General features: G+C 39.8%; 1 protein-coding gene across 4 annotated transcripts in view; it reads right to left on the bottom strand.

The window, feature by feature from the left end:
- Positions 1-21,203, bottom strand: part of LOC139758427 (putative serine protease K12H4.7) — a 245,973-nt gene that overhangs the window by 186,287 nt on the left and 38,483 nt on the right. For all 4 annotated transcript variants that reach the window (XM_071679823.1, XM_071679824.1, XM_071679825.1 and 1 more), the window contains exon 3: positions 17,403-17,635. In XM_071679823.1, the coding sequence (XP_071535924.1) occupies positions 17,403-17,635 (233 nt within the window). The remainder of the gene's footprint in view (positions 1-17,402; positions 17,636-21,203) is intronic.

The following is a 21,203-nucleotide window of genomic DNA, read 5'->3' as shown; positions in this document are numbered from 1 at the left end:
TAGGGTGTGCTTATTTACATTCTTTACACTGCACTTGTTGGTGGTGATACCACAATCCTGTAAGATTCTTAGCTTATTTTGATTAAATTCAACCCTAGCTATGGCTTTCAAGACATATGAGAGTGTCAGTCATGGTGTCAAATGTAAACACAAGTCCATATTGATCCAAGATAAAGGAGAACTGTTGAAAAAATGGACATTGGTGTTTTGGTGCGTAAGCTGTGACATCTGGTTCAACTGTTCATGATATAAATAAAGAGAGAAAATATTGAAATTCTATGCAGACAACAATTCCAAGAAGCAAATGGTGATCAGAAAAATCACGAAAGATGGTGAGAGTACTGAGCATGATCGAGTGATGATGGAATGGTTTAGAAAGCATCGGAGTGATGGAGTGGACTTGGTAGGTAGCATGATAATGAACCAGGCTTAGTTGTTCTATAAAGAACTTAAATTACAGCATGAGCATGACTATAGTGAAGGATGACTTCAAAGATTCAAGAAGCATCATGGATTTCCATGAATAAAGTGTGGGGGAAAAGCGGTCTGCAAACCACAAAGGAGCTGCCGAATATGTAAACGAATTTGCGAAACTCGTAAACTGATGAGCACCTCAGTCCTGAGCAGATGTATAATGCAGAATAAACTGCATTATTCTGGTGATGCACACCCAGGAAAACACTAACAACAGAAGACAAAGAAGACCCCACAGGATTCAAACAATCTAAGGAAAGACTTACCATCTTAGGATGCTCAAACATTTAATATTTGTTTAATTCAAATTTCTAGCAGTCCATGGTATATTTAAGATACATGGGATATGTATAATAAGTGGGTTAGAGATGCGTTTATGAATTTTTATTATGTGACCTCAGTTCATCCGGCAAAATGGTTGATCTGACAATGCTTTGAAACGAAGAGCCAGAAAATCGATGGAGTACCTGTAGTATGTTTGAGGAAAGGAACATAGATGCTTTGGCTCTGACTGAAACGAAGCTCAAGGGTAAAGGGGAAGAGTGGTTTGGGAATGTTTTGGGAGTAAAGTCAGGGGTTGGCTAGAGGAAAAGAGCAAAGGAAGGAGTAGCACTCCTCCTGAAGCAGGAGTTGTGGGAATATGTGATAGAATGTAAGAAAGTAAACTAGATTGATATGGGTAAAACTGAAAGTGGATGGAGAGAGATGGGTGATTATTGGTGCCTATGCACCTGGCCATGAGAAGTATGATCATGAAAGGCAAGTGTTTTGGAAGCAGCTGAGTGAGTGTGTTAGTAGTTTCGATGCACGAGACTGGGTTATAGTGATGGGTGATTTGAATGCAAAAGTGAGTAATGTGGCAGTTGAGGGTATAACTGGTGTAATGGGGTGTTCAGTGTTGTAAACAGAAATGGTGAAGAGTGAACAGCTTGTGGATTTGTGTGCCAAAAAAGGACTGGTGATTGGGAATGCCTGGTTTAAAAAGAGAGATATACATAAGCATAGGTATGTGAGTAGGAGAGATGGCCAGAGGACGTTATTAGATTTCATGTTAACTGATAGGCATGTGAAAGAGAGACTTTTGGATGTTAATGTTCTGAGAGGGGCTGATGGAGGGATGTCTGATCACTATCTTGAAGAGGCAAAGGTGAACATTTGTAAAGGTTTTCAGAAAAGAAGAGAGAATGTTGGGGAGCAGTGAGTGGTGAAAGTAAGTGAGCTTGGAAAGAAGACTTGGGTGAGGATGTGCCATGAGAGAACTGAGTGCAGAATGGCAAAGTGAGAGCAGATGACGTAAGGGGAGTAGGAATGGAACGGGATGTATTTACGGAAACAGTGAAAGCTTACACAAAAGATGCATGTGGCATGAGAAAGGTGGGAGGTGGGCAGATTAGCAAGGGTAGAGGGGATGAAGAAGCAAGATTGTTAGTGAAAGAGAAGAGATAGGCATTTGGACGATTTTTGCAGGGAAGTAGCGCAAATGACTGGGAGATGTACGAAAGAAAGCAGCAGGAGGTCAAGAGAAAGGTGGAAGAGGTGAAAAAGAGGACAAATGAGAATTGGGGTGAGAGAGTATCATTAAATTTTAGTGAAAATAAAAAAAAGGCTTGGGAAGTGAGTCAGTTGTTGTTCGCTGATGATACAGCGCTGGTGGTTGATTCGGGTGAGAAACTGCAGAAGCTGGTGACTGAGTTTGGTAAAGTGTGTGAAAGAAGAAAGCTGAGAGTAAATGTGAATAAGAGCAAGGTTATTAGGTTCAGTAAGGTTGAGGGACAAGTTAATTGGGAGGTAAGTTTGAATGCAGAAAAACTGGAGGAAATGAAGTGTTTTAGATATCTGGGAGTGGATTTAGCAGCGGATGAAACCATGGAAGCAGAAGTGAGTCACAGGGTGGGGGAGGGGGCAAAGGTTCTAGGGGCACTGAAGAATGTGTGGAAAGTGAGAACGTTATCTTGGAGAGCAAAAATGGGTATGCTTGAAGTAATAGTGGTTCCAACAATGTTATATGGATGTGAGGCATGGGCTATAGATAAGGTTGTGTGGAGGAGGGTGGATGTGTTGGAAATGAAATATTTGAGGACAATATGTGGTGTGAGGTGGTTTGATTGAGTAAGAAATGAAAGGATAAGAGAGATGTGTGGTAATAAAAAGAGTTTGGTTGAGAGAGCAGAAGAGGGTGTATTGAAATGGTTTGGTCACACAGAGAGAATGAGTGAGAAAAGATTGACAAAGAGGATATATGTGTCAGAGGTGGAGGGAATAAGAAGTGGGAAACCAAACTGGAGGTGGAAAGATGGAGTGAAAAAGATTTTGAGCAATTGGGGCCTAAACATACAGGAGGGTGAAAGGCATGCAAGGAATAGAGTGAATCGGAACAATGTGGTATAATGGGGTGGACATGCTGTCAATGGATTGAACCAGGGCATGTGAAGCGTCTGGGGTAAACCATGAAAAGTTTTGTGGGACCTGGATGTGGAAAGGGAACTGTAGTTTCAGCGCATTACACATGACAGCTTGAGACTGAGTGTGAACGAATGCGGCCTTTGTTGTCTTTTCCTAGCACTACCTCGCGCGCATTGGGGGAGTTGGGGGCTGTTTCATGTGTGGCAGACTGGCAACAGGAATGGATGAAGGCAGCAAATATGAATATGTACATGTGTATATATGTATATGTCTGTGTATGTATATGTAAGTATACATTGAAATGTATAGGTATGTATATGTGCGTGTGTGGGTATTTATGTATGTGCATGAGTACGAGGGTGGGTTGGGACATTCTTCCATCTGTTTCCTTGTGCTACCTCGTTAAAGCAGGAGAAAGCAACTAAGTATAATATTTTATTTTTCATTTTTTATTTTGCTTTCTCGGTCTCCCGCGTTTGCGAGGTAGCGCAAGGAAACAGACGAAAGAAATGGCCCAACCCACCCCCATACACATGTATATACATACACGTCCACACACGCAAATATACATACCTATACCTCTCAATGTACACATATATATACACACCCAGACACATACATATATACCCATGCACACAATTCACACAGTCTGCCTTTATTCATTCCCATCGCCACCTCATCACACATGGAATACCATCCCCCTCCCCCCTCATGTGTGCGAGGTAGCGCTAGGAAAAGACAACAAAGGCCCCATTTGTTCACACTCAGTCTCCAGCTGTCATGCAATAATGCCCGAAACCACAGCTCCCTTTCCACATCCAGGCCCCACACAACTTTCCATGGTTTACCCCAGACGCTTCACATGCCCTGATTCAATCCACTGACAGCACGTCAATCCCGGTATACCACATCGATCCAATTCACTCTATTCCTTGCCCGCCTTTCACCCCCCTGCATGTTCAGGCCCCGATCACTCAAAATCTTTTTCACTCCATCTTTCCACCTCCAATTTGGTCTCCCACTTCTCCTCGTTCCCTCCACCTCCGACACATATATCCTCTTGGTCAATCTCTCCTCACTCATTCTCTCCATGTGCCCAAACCATTTCAAAACACCCTCTTCTGCTCTCTCAACCACGCTCTTTTTATTTCCACACATCTCTCTTACCCTTACATTACTTACTCGATCAAACCACCTCACACCACACATTGTCCTCAAACATCTCATTTCCATCATATCCACCCTCCTGCGCACAACTCTATCCATAGCCCACGCCTCGCAACCATACAACATTGTTGGAACCACTATTCCTTCAAACATACCCATTTTTGCTTTCTGAGATAATGTTCTCAACTTCCAAACATTCTTCAAGGCTCCCAGGATTTTCGCCCAATCCCCCACCCTATGATTCACTTCCGTGTTTTAGATATCTGGGAGTGGATCTGGCAGCGGATGGAAGTATAATATATGAATATTAAATATAAAGATGTTTTGGAAGGAGGTAAATAAAGTGCGTGACAAGAGAACAAATGGGAATATCGGTGAAGGGGGCAAATGGGGAGGTAATAACAAGTAGTGATGAAGTGAGGAGATGGAGTGAGTATTTTGAAGGTCTGTTGAATGTCTTTGATGATACAGTGGGAGATATAGGGTGTTTTTATTGGGGTGGAGTGTAAAGTGAGACGGTCTAGGAGAATGGTTTGGTAAACAGAGAAGAGGTAGTGAAAGTTTCATGAAAGATGAAAGCCAGCAAGGGGGCAGGTTTGGATGGTATTGCATTGGAATTTATCAAAAAAGGGAGGTGACTGTGTTGTTGATTGGTTGGTAAGGATATTCAATTTATGTATGGATCATGGTGAAGTGCCTGAGGATTGGCAGAATGCATGCATAGTGCCACTGTACAAGGGCAAAGGGGATAAAGGTAAGCGTTCAAATTACAGAGACATAAGTTTGTTGAGTATTCCTGGGAAATTATATGGGAGGGTATTGATTGATAGGGTAAAGACATGTACAGAGCATCAGATTGGAGAACAGTGTGGTTTCAGAAGTGGTAGAGGATGTGTGGATCAGGTGTTTGGGTCAAAGTATGTGTGAGAAATACTTAGAAAAACAGATGGATTTGTATATAGCATTATCTGGAGAAGGCATATGATAGGGTTGATAGAGATGCTTTGTGGGAGGTTTTATGAGTTTATGGTGTGGTAGGTAAGTTACTAGAAGTGAAAAGTTTTTACCAAGGATATAAGGCACGTGTACGAGTAGGAAGAGAGGAAAGTGATTGGTTCCAAGTGAATGTCGGTCTGCGGAAGGGGTGCATGATGTCTCCATGGTTGCTTAATTTGTTTATGGATGGTGTGGTTAAAGAGGGGAATGCAGGAGTTTTGGATAGAGGGGCAAGTATGCAGTCTGTTGTGGATGAGGGGACTTGGGAAGGGAGTTAGTTGTTCTTCACTGATGATACAGTGCTGGTGGCTGATTTGGGTGAGAAACTACAGAAGTTGGTGACTGAGTTTGGTAAAGTGTGTGAAAGAAGAAAGTTGAGAGTAAATTAGAATAGGAGCAAAGTTATCAGGTTTAGTAGGGTTGAGGGACAAGTTAATTAGAGGTAAGCTTGAATGGAGAAAAGCTGGAGGAAGTGAAGTGTTTTAGATGTCTGGGAGTGGACTTACCAGTGGATGGAACCCTGAATGCAGAGGTGAGTCACAGGGTGGGGAGGGACTGAAAGTTCTGGGAGCATTGAAGGATGTGTGGAAGGCAAGAACATTATCTTGGAGAGTAAAAATGGGTATGCTCAAAGGAATAGTGGTTCCAACAATGTTATATGGTTGTGAGGCATGGGCTGTACATAGGTTTGTGTGGAGGAGGATGGATGTGTTGGAAATGATATGTTTGAGGACAATATGTGGTGTGAGGTGGTTTGATCAAGTAAGTAATGAAAGGGTAAGAGTGATGTGTAGTAATAAAAAGAGTGTGGTTGAGAGAGCAGAAGAGGGTGTATTGAAATGATTTGGACACATGGAGAGAATGAGTGAGGAAAGATTGACAAAGATGATATATGTATCAGAGGTGGAGGGAACAAGTAGAAGCAGGAGACCAAACTGGAGGTGGAAGGATGGAGTGAAAAAGACTTTGAGGGATTGGGGCCTAAACATACAGGAGGGTGAAAGGCAAGCAAGGAATAGAGTGAATTGGAATGATATATGAGTGAATTGGAATGATGTGGTATACTGGGATGGACCTGCTGTCAATGGAGTGAGCCAGGGCATGTGAAGCGTCTGGGGTAAACCATGGTAAGATTTGTGGGCCTGGATGTAGAAAGGATGCTGTGGTTTCGGTGCATTACACATGACAGCTTGAGACTGAGTGTGAACGAATGTGGCCTTTTCTGTCATTCCTGACGCTACCTCACTAGAGGGGGGGAGAAGGATGCTATTTCATGTGTGGCAGGGTGGCAACAGGAATGTATGAATGCAGTAAGTATGAATATGTACATGTGTATATATGTATATGTCTGTGTATGTATATGTATTCCTATGAGTCCATGGGGAAAATGAAACACGAAAAGTTCCCAAGTGCACTTTCGTGTAATATTTACATCATCAGGAGAGACACAAGAGAGAAATATAACAGTCAGTTGATATACATCGAAGAGACGGAGCTAGGATGCCATTTGGTAAACGTGACTGTCCAAAACATACGAGCATTCATAAACTTATCATTTTACAAATTTTATCAACAATAAAGTTATCTAATTTGTATAGACAAATTTGTATAGACAAATTAAATAACTCTATTGTTGATCTTTTCTTTCTTTCAAACTGTTCGCCATTTCCCGCATTAGCGAGGTAGCGTTAAGAACAGAGGACTGATACGTTTATGAACGCTCATGGCATGTTTTGGACAACCACATGTTTACCAAATGGCGTCCTTGCTTCGTCTCTTCGATGTATATCAACTGACTGTTATATTTCTCTCTCGTGTCTCCCCTGATGATGTGATTATTACACGAAAGTGCACTTAGAAACTTTTCGTGTTTCATTTTCCCCGTGGACTCATAGGAATATCTTGATCACGCGCAAAATTGTGATCCTTTCCAACATGTATATGTATGTATACAGTGAAATGTATATGTATGTGTTTGTGCATGTGTGGGCATTTATGTATATACATGTGTATGTGGGGAGGTTGGGCCATTCCTCGTCTGTGTCCTTGCACTACCCCACTAACATGGGAGATGGCGATTAATTATAATAAATAAATAAATGAAGCACCAAAGCAAGGTAACAGAGGGTACATATCTACCTATCTTAAGGATACAATAAAGAGGGTACATATCTGTCTATCTTATGGGTACAGAGATTTTCAACCAGATGGCATAAAAGCTAGGAGATTCAAAATCCATAAGGTGATCTACATTCTTTTTTTTTTACCACAGTATGCAAAAAAGTCTATCCTTGGAGCAGAAGCAAAATGATAGAGATTATAGTTCGTGATCTAACAGTGCAGTGGAGAAGCAGCCTTGGACATCCTGATTTTTGAGAAAAGAAAAATATCAAATGAAGAGGTAGACAGATGGTGTTCAATTGAAAAAAGTTAGAATTAAGACTGCAAATTGCAGAAATGGGCAGAAAAAGAGCCAGGTCCAGGAGCTGCAGCTATGGACACGGGGTGAATCACGGTCACATAATGGTAGTAATGTGGGTCCTGGGATCCATCAAACCCCTCATAACCAGTGGCACTGCTTTGAATCCAGAACAAAGAATGAACAGGTGGTTGTACAGCAGGAATTCATGAAAAATCACAAGGTAGAAAAAAAAAAATAGAAAAGAAAATAAAGATACGTGTGAATCATGTGCTGTTAGAAAATAAAAATACGTGTGAATCATGTGCTGTTAAGTGTTGTGAGTAAGAGAAAGAGGGAATGAGACTGGGATTAAATAACAGTAACCCAAGTGTGGATGAGACAAGAGAAAACATAGAAGACAGAGATCTGGGCCTGAAAGGGGGTACATAACAAACACTGGAATGCTGGCTTACTGTGCTACTACCACTATCCCTACTGAAACCCAGACAGTAGCACCCACCGTGGTGAGCAATTTTCCCTGCCTTTATGCTAGAGGGTGGTTACGAATAGCTCTGGTGGAAGAGGGGTCAATATTGCTGCACAAAACTGGGTGCTGAGCATAGCGAGAAGGATATGTATTGGAATTAATTTCATTTTGCAGGTGCTAAATGTTAATGGCTATATAGAAATTCCTGATTGTTATGAGTTCACTTTCTGTGGTTTGCCATTCCTTTTTCTCTACTCCTGAAAGGCTGGGTGATCAGGAACATGAGTCATAACTGTTTCTGCATGACACTGAGGATTCTTCTTCTCAAAATCTGGTATCAGTGAGTATTCTTAGAGTATCTAGTTTGTTTATGGACTCTCTGCTCCTGTTTGTGATGTGGAGTGAATGTTATGTGCAAATAACTATTTGCACTATACAGGGAGGGAGTTTTACACTCATGAGGCCCCATCTATCATGCTTTATCTACTTTCGCACATTTTTTAAAACTAGTATGGATTGTCTGCATTTACTGTGTCCTCATTCAGTTTATTCCACTAATCCATCACTCTTATACAATAAAAGGATTTCTTTACATTTTTTAAAAAGTTTCTTAATTTCATGTTAAATCCTCTGGTTCTTCCATCCCTACATCTCTCATGTTAAATCCTCTGGTTCTTCCATCCGTACATCTCTCAAAGAACTGTTCACTTTCTACATCATTAATCTGGTTTGCAACAAAGGTTGTTATTAGATCATTCCTCACTCTTCTCTCTTCCAAGATGGGAAAATTCTAAACCTCTAGCTTTTCCCCATAACTCAGCTCTCTTAATTCTTGTACCATCTTTGATATCCTCCTCTGGACCTTCTCTATTAGGTCTTTGTGCTTCTTTAGGTGAAGTGACAAAACCTGAAAAGCATATCCTTCTTTAGGCCTTATGTAGGATGGAATTCTGGAAACAGATTAGGGACAAAGCTGGCTCCCAATTCTTTCTCATACACATATTCCTGCAGCTTATTTCCCACTACATAACATTCATATCAAGGCTTTCCTTTGCTGTGACCCATCCCTAATAAGTCATATGTCATTCCTAATAATTACCTATTTGTACTATAATGGGAGGGAATTTTACACTTGTAGGGCCCTATCTCTAAATCTTTTCCAATATCATACAACTTTCTAAACTTCTGCACGCTGTCTGCATTTACTATGTCCTCATTCAGTGTACTGTATTCCATTCAGCTACCACTCATAGACAACAAAAGTACTTTTACATCTTTTTTAATGTTTCTATATTTCATTCAATTATCACTCATATACAATAAAAGTATGAAGTCTGTTGGGGATGAGAGAGCTTGGGAAGTGAGTCAGTTGTTGTTCGCTGATGATACAGCGCTGGTGGCGGATTCATGTGAGAAACTGCAGAAGCTGGTGACGGAGTTTGGTAAAGTGTGTGGAAGAAGAAAGTTAAGAGTAAATGTGAATAAGAGCAAGGTTATTAGGTACAGTAGGGTTGAGGGTCAAGTCAATTGGGAGGTGAGTTTGAATGGAGAAAAACTGGAGGAAGTGAAGTGTTTTAGATATCTGGGAGTGGATCTGTCAGCGGATGGAACCATGGAAGCGGAAGTGGATCATAGGGTGGGGGAGGGGGCGAAAAATTTTGGGAGCCTTGAAAAATGTGTGGAAGTCGAGAACATTATCCCGGAAAGCAAAAATGGGTATGTTTGAAGGAATAGTAGTTCCAACAATGTTGTATGGTTGCGAGGCGTGGGCTATGGATAGAGTTGTGCGCAGGAGGATGGATGTGCTGGAAATGAGATGTTTGAGGACAATGTGTGGTGTGAGGTGGTTTGATCGAGTAAGTAACGTAAGGGTAAGAGAGATGTGTGGAAATAAAAAGAGCGTGGTTGAGAGAGCAGAAGAGGATGTTTTGAAATGGTTTGGGCACATGGAGAGAATGAGTGAGGAAAGATTGACCAAGAGGATATATGTGTCGGAGGTGGAGGGAACGAGGAGAAGAGGGAGACCAAATTGGAGGTGGAAAGATGGAGTGAAAAGGATTTTGTGTGATCGGGGCCTGAACATGCAGGAGGGTGAAAGGAGGGCAAGGAATAGAGGGAATTGGAGCGATGTGGTATACAGGGGTTGACGTGCTGTCAGTGGATTGAATCAAGGCATGTGAAGCGTCCGGGGTAAACCAAGGAAAGCTGTGTAGGTATGTATATTTGCGTGTGTGGACGTGTGTATGTACATGTGTATGGGGGGGGTTGGGCCATTTCTTTCGTCTGTTTCCTTGCGCTACCTCGCAAACGCGGGAGACAGCGACAAAGTATAAAAAAAAAAAAAAAAAAAAAAAAAAAACCAACTTTTTTAACAAGTTTCTTGCTTAATTTCACTTTACATCATCTTTTAAGTTCACCTCATACCAGTGGTGCTAAGAAGCATAAAGCCCTCACCAGTGAAGTTAAAATGAATGTGCGCTAATGCTATGAGAGAGGTGAATGAACTGCTGATATTAATCATCCACTTGGACTTAGTGAATTTAGGTGCTTAAAGTCTTAATACAATGTAGGTACTGTACCAAAGCTGAAATACGGATGTACTAGGTGGAACTCTCTGTCTGCAGAACAGCGCCCATCACCTTGGCTTTCCTCCAGGAAACATCATTTCCCCAAAAGGAACACTGCTTCCTTCCTGGCTATGAGCTTGTTATATTCCTGAGGTATAGTTCTCCATTAATAACCCACATACATAAAATTTCAATAACACTGCTGTAAAATTATCAATAAAATTTCAAAAATAAAAGGCAGGCTATGTTTTGTCAACACAACCATAACCATAGCATTATTCATACATTACGGTACAATGTCATAACTCACTGCACCCTGAACTAATTTCCCCTGAAGTCAGGTTGGGCACCATGTTCCTCAGATGCAGCCTTGTTCCTCATGGGTAAAGCTAGGAGCCCTGTTCCTTTTAGATTTGTTCTTATACTGTCATATAATATTCTATTGTTATCACCCCAAATGAGGTCTTGGAGAATGGATGGAAACTTGGGAAGGTTATTCATACATTATGGTACATTCTCATAACTCATCATAGCTTGGATTGAATTAACATAAGGTCAGATTGGGCACCATGTTCCTCGGGCACGGCCTTACTCCTCAGGTAGTAGCCCTGTTCCTTTTAGATTTGTTTGTATACTTTCAAGTAATATTCTTTCTTTATTCCCCAAAAGAGATCTGAGAAAATGGACTAAAATTTGTAAAGATGTTCTCTTATTTTTCTGGAGTTATGAAGATTTTTGCCTACCTCAAAGTACAATTTGGATCAAAATTATGAAGGTACATGTTAACTAACCCAGCAGTCATCACACACTCTCGCTGTTTGTGAAGCAGTATATACCACCTTCACTTCCCACTAAGGAAAACTGTTTCCCCTAAAGGGACATAGCTTCCTCCCATTGTTTTCTGAAGTATTTTTCAGTTAAAAACTCAAATAAACATTGTTTCAATAATATTCAAGTAAAACCATCAGTAAACTTTGGAAGACATTTGTATGCTGTATTTTGTTAACATTATCATAAACATTTCACTCACCATATTACAATACTTCCTCATAAGTCACTGTAGGCCAGACAGAATTCACGAGTTCATCGTGAGTACCATGTTCCTCAGATGGAACCTTATTCCCCAAGTGGGTCAGGCAAGGAGCCCTGTTCCTTTTAAATTTATTCATATACCCTCATGAAATATTTTTTTGTTAATCCTTCATAAAGAGGTCATGGAAAAAGAGACGAAAACTTGGGAGGATGTTCATTTATTTTTCCTGTAATCCATGATTTTGCCTACCCAAGGTACCACCATGAATCAACTTTAAAGAACATATCAAATCATGCATCAGTCATCACAAACATTCCCCTGTGCAAAGCTGTGCATGCCACTTTCACTTTCTGTAAAGGAATACTACTTCCCTAAGGAACGAAATCCCTGATCTCCATTAGTTATATTATTTGATTTATGCATTTTTCATTTCTACAACCATTTCCAAGAACTGTCATGTAAATCGAGAGGTCCACTGCATTCACTTGCATTTATTATGTATATATTAAACATTTTCCTCATTACCTTTCCGTCTCTTGTGGCATAGTCTCGTAGTATCTACCTATCTATGTCTCTGACGCCTGTTCCGGGTGGAACTCCCTCAAGGGGGTGGCCATGGCAATAGAGTCCCCATAACTAGCTCACTCCTGTGCCGCTTCATAGATTTTAGTGCCTCTACCTTAACAGACGACTGGCAGAGGACAACTCTAGCATAGTGTTTGCACAGGCTTCTAGCTAAGGCACTTAACAGACCACTGACAGAGGACAACTCTAGCACAGTGTTTGCACAGGCTTCTAGCTAATGTCCCATTCCTCACCCACTCCCCTCGTATCATTTGCTCTCACCTTTTGCCATTCTACACTCAATCTCTACCACTATCTAATGCTCCTACCTACCTTCTTTCTACCTAATGCTAGTGCCTGAATGTTCCCACCCAGTACTTCTATCTACTGCTCCTAACATTTTGCTAAAAGGCAAGGATAGTCCATAGTGTTAACCGCATGAAAATCTAGTTGCAAAGAATGAGCTGTGTGAGTTAAGTTTTATAAAGTGTTACGTATGACAAGGAGACATTGTATGTTTGAGGGCAAAATGCCAGTAGTCCATGTGTGAGTGAGGCAGAAAGAAAAGACAGTTACGTAGGTCAGAGAAATGAAACTTGACAACCACTTAAGTGCTGGCTCACTAAGCAGCAGTCACTAACCCTCCAAATACTCAGGTGGGTAGTACTTGTAATATACCTCCCTGGTCGTTGGCTGCCTACCAACTACTATCTACTATGTTCTTAGTATTTATTCATTTATTATACTTTGTCACTGTCTCCCACATTAGCGAGGTAGTGCAAGGAAACAGACGAAAGAATGTTCCAACCTACCCACATACACATGTATATACATACACGTCCACACACACACATATACATACCTATACATTTCAACATATACCGGGGTCGACGTGCTGTCAATGGATTGAACCAGGGCATGTAAAGCGTCTGGGGTAAACCATGGAAAATTAATGGGGACTGGATGTGGAAAGGGAGCTGTGGTTTCGGTGCATTATACATGACAGCTAGAGACTGAGTGTGAACGAATGTGGCCTTTATTGTCTTTTCCTAGTGCAACCTCGCACACATGTGGGGGGGAGGGGTTGTCATTTCATGTGTGGTGAAGTGGCGACGGGAATGAATAAGGGCAGACAGTATGAATTATGTACATGTGTATATATATACGAACATAGTGCACAGAAACGCGCACCTTCATAGAACATGAAAACCTTCAACAGCCAGGATCGAACCCGGGACCCCTGTGCAAGAGGCAGGAATGCTAACCGCTAGGCTATGGGCCTGGCTAATGGGAAATAACTATTCGAATACGAAGTACTCGAATACCCCTCGTCTCACAATGGTGAACAACGAGTCTACACCTGTTATTTCCCTACAGGCGCACATAGCCAGCAGATAGCATTTTACCGAAACTAACTGTACAATGCGGAGGTATATGAATACAAACATAGTGCACAGGGGTCCCGGGTTCAATCCTGGCTGTTGGAGGTTTGTAAGTTCTATGTGTATATATGTATATGTCTGTGTGTGTATACATATGTATACGTTGAGATGTATAGGTATGTATATGTGTGTGAGTGGACATGTATGTATATACATGTGTATGTGGGTGGGTTGGGCCATTCTTTCGTCTGTTTCCTTACGCTACCTCGCTAATGCGGGAGATAATGACAAGGTATAATAAATGAATAACATTTCAACATATACATATATATACATACACAGACATATACATATATACACATGTACATATTTCATACTTTCTGGCTTTATTCTTTCCTGTCGCCACCCTGTCACACATGAAATGACAACCCCTCCCCCCGCATGCGCACACACACTGAGAGCATCATCTTATCAATGAGTACCTTAGATTCATGTTAAGCATTAATAATGATTCCAATCTACATATCTATATTTTTGAAACTTTCTTTCTAGACTTTATTTTTGAAACTTCCATCAAGGGTGTGGCCACAGTAAAACAAAAGGGTCTCCACTCATTCCCAAATCCTTCACATAAATATCACTCTCTATCTCTTTTTCAGTAGGGCCTTTCTACGTAAGCACTGAAATATTACACTGGTCAACAAAGTTTTCACTTGTTTTTTGTCCCACAATTTACACTGAATTCGAATCTGTTTTAAGAATTCTTCTATCAGACATGGTTTTTAAGTTACAGAGCAATTGGATTTTATAGTAAGTGTAAATTACTCATTCATAAATAAGGCTGGTTTTTTATACTTAAAAAACTTACTTTTAAAATGTAGAAGTGTACCATTTTCTATTATATTTGGCCTCAGGAACATCCTTCCTTAGTGTCAGCAGTAATCTGTCAACACAGAGGGGCTCCACTTCCCTTAGTACCAATTTTCCACATCCAAAATGTCCTGATGAAATCTTCCACTGTGCTCATCACTGATTGCCCCAAGTTTTTCCACGAAAAAGTCTAAGTGCAAGTCCAAAATGTGGATTTCTAGACTTATGTTGCACCTCAGAAATTTATATGAAGTCAAGAGATCTACATCACAGTAGTTTTTTATCTGTGATTTCCAAAAAATCTCTGCAAACTCTCTTAAATGACAGCCATGCAGTTTTTCAACTTCATTTAGCTTTTCATCGAACTTTTCATCTCAAAACAGTTCCCTCATCTGTGATCCTACAAAAATACCCTCCTTGATTTTTGCAACACTGATTCTAGGGTATTTACTCCTTGAACATGTGACTCCAGAGCCAGTTTTATTGATACCTTTGACGAAGGCAGATATATTTTCTCAGGATCAACAAGAGGAGGAATGATGACATTATTCTTCAATGGAGTGAGTGATCTTGGCCACACTTTCTTTACATTATGATTTTTCTTGTCCCAGCAGTCCCACTCACAGTGGAACAACAGAACTTCGTGTAATCAAGCTGCATTCCAAGTAGAAGTGCCACATCATTTAGGTCATCACATACATTCCACTTAAAGTCCCTATACTTAATTTTTTCCAAAAGAAGCTTCATGTTATCATACCATTCCTTCATGTTAGCTGTGTGAGGCAGAACAACGGAGGGGAACTTATCTCTGTTGTGGAGTAGAACCACTTTCAAGCTTACTTTTGATGAGTCAATCAGCAACTGCCACTCATCTCTGTTGTATTTTTGGCCAAGTGCCTCCATAACAGAACGAACATCATTGCAAAACACCAGACCATCTTCAAGGGAGAAAAATTCTTTGAAAACAACATGGTGATCACAATAAAAAAAAACTTTAGTTTCATTCTGGAGAAGACTCCAGCACCTTAAACTGGAACCCAAAAATTCAGCTTGCTTCATAAGAAAAATTCAAGTCGTAGACAAGATCATTAATATCTCCTTGACTCAGCAAATGTGGTTCCCTTGAAGAACAGCTAGCTTCAAAAGGTGGATCCATATTATCCTTTGGTCTACTTTCTCATCACCACACTCATCACTCAATGTCATGTTTCTTGGAGGCTTTAGCACAGGTAATTTCTGACTGAGGTACTGGCCTCATAGCATATGGTAAATTAGGGATAATTAACAGTATGCTTGGATTTTGATGTCATACCATTTATATTTGTCAGGCAGAAGTAGCACTCCAAAGCATGATCTTTGGGTTCCCTCCAAACCATAGGATTGGCAAAAGGCATATGATATGAACCTTTTGCCTGCGCTGTGAGAAGCCTGACACATGTGACACAACAAATATGGGGGGCCCAACTTTTATACTGGTCACTCACTTTACAACCAAAGTAATGCTTGTAGCATTTTAATGAGGGGGTGAAAGAAAGTTTTTGCGATATGAATGTCAATTCACTACAGATGTAGCAGAAAGAATTTGGACTATTTATACAGTTTCTCGGCATCATAATGATGGATGGGGTACCTTCACAACATTTGCATACACAAAAGCACAATCTGTCAACAGAGTGGAAAAGACATTTTACACATTGAGTTCTAACCTGCAACTGCTACTCAGGAGTGGGCACTGTTTGGATGAACAAATATTTCCAGTTGTGTTTCTGCAGGTCCCTGGTGACTCATTTATCTAGGCTTGTGCTTTCCGAAGAAAAGTTACTGGGCTTCATAAAAAATCAAAATAGCTGTGTTTGTTGAACTTTTTGTTTCAAATGCTCCACAGAGCACTAGTACATATATACTGTACGTAATGATATGTGAGTATGCTGGAACAAAAAAACTATGAGCAGCAGAGAAATTCTGAAAACATTTAAATTCAGCATGCAAAGAAAACATAAGAAACATATGTTTTCCACGGGACATAATCTTTGTTGACCAGTGTTATTAATGGTCCCATGACTTATCTGTTAATATTTCTCTTCACTGAATTCCATTCAGATCTCCTCCACTCAGTTGTATAAAGTCTCAAAATATTTTTGCATTTTCTCTTGGTCTTCGTTTTCTACAGTTCAATCACTCATATCAACTGCAAAGCATCTAAATGTACTCTCTCATATGTCCTCATCCACGTTAGATATCATGATTAAAAACATTAAACATGATTTTATCTTACTTTGATGAGATGGATGCCTTGAAAGAAGTGGAAGGCAGGTCTTGCATTTCATCTATCATAGAAGCTCATGCTGACATGCTTGGAAGATGGTCAAAACTCAGTTAAGGCTTGAGAGCATCAGGTCAAGGGCTAGGGTAAAGGGTTGCAGCTTTCTACCAAGACATGTAAAGGTTTTGATGACTTCTGAAGCAGTTCTTGCACTGTCACATGCTTCACGAAATTTGTCTTTTCTTACTTTAGTTTTTGTATGATGTAGACCAAAGTAGTGATCTGTGATTACATAGAAGTGCTGGAATTTTCATTGAGTACTAATACCTTTAAAAGTGCTTGATTTGACATGTCAGAGTATGCAATATTCCTTCTTACCAAAACAAATCAATCTTGCATTTGTCTATCTTGTCTTCCATGGTGTCATGTGTATTTATGAATATCTTTGTTTTAAAATTATGTGCTTGCAATACTCATGCCTATTCATACATATAATTCATATGTTCCTTCAACATTGCCATTTGCACCTAGGACCCTATTTCCATCTATCACTTCTTCACTAAATCCTTTCTCCACATCTTGAACCTTGTGACCAAATTTCTCCTCTCATCACAAAAAAATAGCATCCTAAATTTGTAAAGCAAGTAACCTGCACACTTTATCAAGTATCTAACATAACATCCTCCCATGTTCTTAAATACTGCAAGTAATGGTAACTGATGAGAATATGAGAGTATACAGAAATCTACTGACTAGATAACAACCTTAAGACTTCATCATGAAAACTAGACTCACCTTTGAAATTGATCTGAGCAACAATAGGAGCACTTGTGGCAACAGCCCCATGTACAAGATGTGGATACTTCATACGGTACCAGGCAGCCAGTGATCCTGGATATGACCCACCAAATGCTATCCATTTATTCTCTTTCAAACCAAGAGTTTCCTGCATGCCCATAGTAAAGGTTGCCAAATCTGCTAGAGCTTGCTCACTGCTTAAATAGATCAAATTTCCTACAGATGCATCCCTGAAAAAGTCCACAATAAGTTAGGAAACTGGGATGATGTTTTTTTATCATTAATTATTTTCAATTCATGATGCATTCACTTCACAAACAGATAACATTTACAGCAATAAAAACCATCACAAATTAGAAAGGCATTCCATGGAACACTTGCATCATCTGCTGCTCAGCACATTTATAGGAACTGAAAGAATGGGTGGAAATACAATCTGAAAAATATCAAAGATATAGCATCTATCAAAGGTAATTGATAAAATCAAACTGTAATCCACATTAAGTTCTGGGTTAAAACCTTTTTTAGTAGCAAAAATCTTAACTTGGGTCATGGATCTAATACCAATTAGTTATACAGATGATAGGAATCAACTGTATAAAGTTTCAAGGTCAAAGGTAACATTTTCTTCACGGTATGAGCCACATTAAGTTGCTGGTTAAACCATTTCATAATGGCATAAAACCAAATGAGTTATGGGTTTCATGCTATTAAGTTCTTGAGATGCTGGAAACCAACTGTGAAAGTTTCATGGACAATGATGGAAATTTCTTCAATTTAAGCCAAATTCATTTCCATACTAACCTTTTTTCATAAGGAACATAAAAGTCAGACTAGAGTCACAGGTCCTATGAAGTTCCAAGTTATACCTTTTTTTAAGGGTGGCATAACTTAGAAATTCCTGTTTACTGTTATACGTGTAATGCCATTCATTTTTTTGGATGCTGAATAACAACTGCGGAAAGCTTAATGAGTATCTCATTCAAAATCTTCAAGCTATGACCAAGATGAACTTAAAGGTTATGGTGTGAATCCCTGCAATGAATGGACTACAGATGGCACTGACAGACAAAGAAAAAGTGTCTGCAGGTGGCACAAAAATGAGGTACATTAAAATTTAAACATGAATTAAAAAATTTTTTCATACATATTCACCATTTCCCATGTTAGATAGGTAGCATTAAGAACAGAGGACTGAGCCTTAGAGGGAATATCCTCACTTGGCCCTCTTCTCTGTTCCTTCTTTTGGAAAATTAAAAACACGAGGGGAGGATTTCCAGCCACCTGCTCCCTCCCCTTTTAGTCACCTTCTACAACGCACAGGGAAGTATTTTCTCTCGCTGTCCCCAGGGATAAAATTGAATTAAATACAATCTAGAAATCAACTGCTAATCTTACTCATACTGCTTGGACTATAGTTAAAGAAAAATATGAAAAAGTAAAACATAAAACAGGCATATGGAAGGGACTGATGAAGAGGATTTATATGCTAGAAGTGGAAGGAAGAAGGGAAAAGGACGACCAAAATGGAGATGGAAAATGGAGTAAAAAAGGCCACTTGGTATTAGAACCATCATAATATGCTTGGGATATAATACACTGGATTGTTGCAGTACAGATTTCCTGTATTTTAAAAAAGTTTAAGTAAATTTGAAATTAAAAAATTGGTTTTCAAAACCAGAAATTGATCTACATGGTAAAGATCTGAGACAAAGAATTCAGTGAGGAAAAAAGCAGACAACTTTTTTCAAAATTTGAACTAGATTTCTCCTGTGTAACATATGTTTATCTATAAGAAAGGAGACCAAGAAGAGGCACTGAACTACAATCTCTCAGACAAGTGTGGTCTCTATATTAGTGAAACAGATTATCAGAAAACAAATGGATGACTTCCTAGAGAGAAGACATTACCTAAATGAGACAACATTGATTTAGGGAGAGGTCATGTGTAATGAACCTCTTAAGATTTCTATAAATTAGCAAATTCTGCTTTAAACTAACAAGCAGAATTAGCCTGGACCTCGTCTGCTAGCTCCTACAGGAAGCCTGAAATTTGAAATCCTTGTCAAAAAAGAAAAACACATCATGGAACAAATCTGGATTGCATCATATAATGGACACAACGGGAATGATTTTTTGTTTTTACTATATTGTTACTTATTTCAGTGAGTAAGCATTTATGTCCTCATCAGCTGTTGATGAATAAGCTTAAAAAAATAAAATTGGGAAGTGTCAGGCAGAGCATGCACATTCATGCCCTGACTAAATTTCCTACTTTTCATTTACACAGTTTCAAAATTGTATTTGCTGATATCCTACAATAACTTTACAGGCATTAATACAGGAATTATAGGAACTTATCATTTCTTTATTTTATAACATAACATATGGATAAGATATAGTACAATAACCCAGCAGGAGGCAATTTCTATCTTGCCAAGGAAATGGATATATCATTGGCAACTGCATAGAGAGCTTGTCACTGTACATCTGGCAGCTTCTATGGCTTGTCTGGAGAGTGAAGACAGACATAACTAGCTTTTTAATGTAAAGACGAAATACAATATAATATTTTCCCAAAATATATGATTCCAGCAGCCAGCAATTTCTATCACGCCAAGGAAATGGATGAGTCATCAGCAACTGTATATAGGTACTAGTCATTGAACATCTGGCACTCCCTCAGCAAATCTAGACAGATTGAAGTGTCTTTTTACAATACAGAATAGACACCTGGGTGGATTGTTTTGTATCTGAACTGCCATAAAACATTTGACAATGTTACATATGGGAAGCTGGTAAAGAAGGTGGATCACCAAAACAGGAATAAAGAAGAAATTCCTTCAATGGATAGATTATCATGGTGGAAAGGAACAAACAGCACATGTCAGAGGAGCCTTCATGAAATAGGTTGAGGATACTAGTGGAATGCCACAAGGTTCTGTTCTAAGGCCATTATTCTTCTTGATCTATGTGAATATCTTGCCTGAAGGTATGGATTCTTGCCAAATATGTTTGCAGGTGATGCAAAGGTTATGAGAGAAGTGAAAAACAAGGAGGATTGCATCAACTTACAGGGATATATAGACAGACTCCAGAGTTGGTCTGATACATGGTTGATGAAATTCAACTTAAATACATAAATGGAAAGTAATGAGGATGGTCACAATGAAAGAATGACTCAATATGACTATCATCCACAAAGAATATAAACTGGTTGGAGCTACATATAGACGTAGTAGGTAGGACCATTATATATATATCTACATCTTTGATGCCTGCTCCCGAATGGAACTCCTTCATGGTGGTGGCCACGGCAACGGAGTCCATAGTTAGTGAACTCCAGTACCACTTCATAGCATTTAATGCCTTACCCTTAACAGGCCACTAGCAGAGGGCAACTCCAGCACAGTGTTTGCAGAGGCTCTGACCTAATGTTCCTACTGACCACTTCTACCTAATGCTCCTCTCAGATGTTCCTCCCCAATACTTATGCCTAAAGTTTCTACCTAATGCTCCTGCCTAAATGTTCCTACCAACTACTACTATCTACTGCCCCTACCTTTTGTCAAAAGACAGGGATACTGCATAGTGCTCACCACAGAAAAATCTAGTTATGAAGAATGAGCCGTGTGAGTTAAGTGTTGTCAAGTGTTACGTATGACAAGGAGAGATCATATGTTTGTGGGTGAGGCAGAAAGAAAAGAGAGCTACCTGGGTCAGAGGTGTGCAACTTGACACCACAGAAGTGCTGGCTCACTACGCAGCCGTCACTAACCCTCCTGATACCCAGGTGGG

Source organism: Panulirus ornatus, chromosome 30, assembly GCF_036320965.1.
Source record: "Panulirus ornatus isolate Po-2019 chromosome 30, ASM3632096v1, whole genome shotgun sequence".
NCBI lineage: Eukaryota > Metazoa > Arthropoda > Malacostraca > Decapoda > Palinuridae > Panulirus > Panulirus ornatus.
Note: the sequence above shows the minus strand (reverse complement) of the source record. Positions and strands in the feature narration are given on the sequence as shown.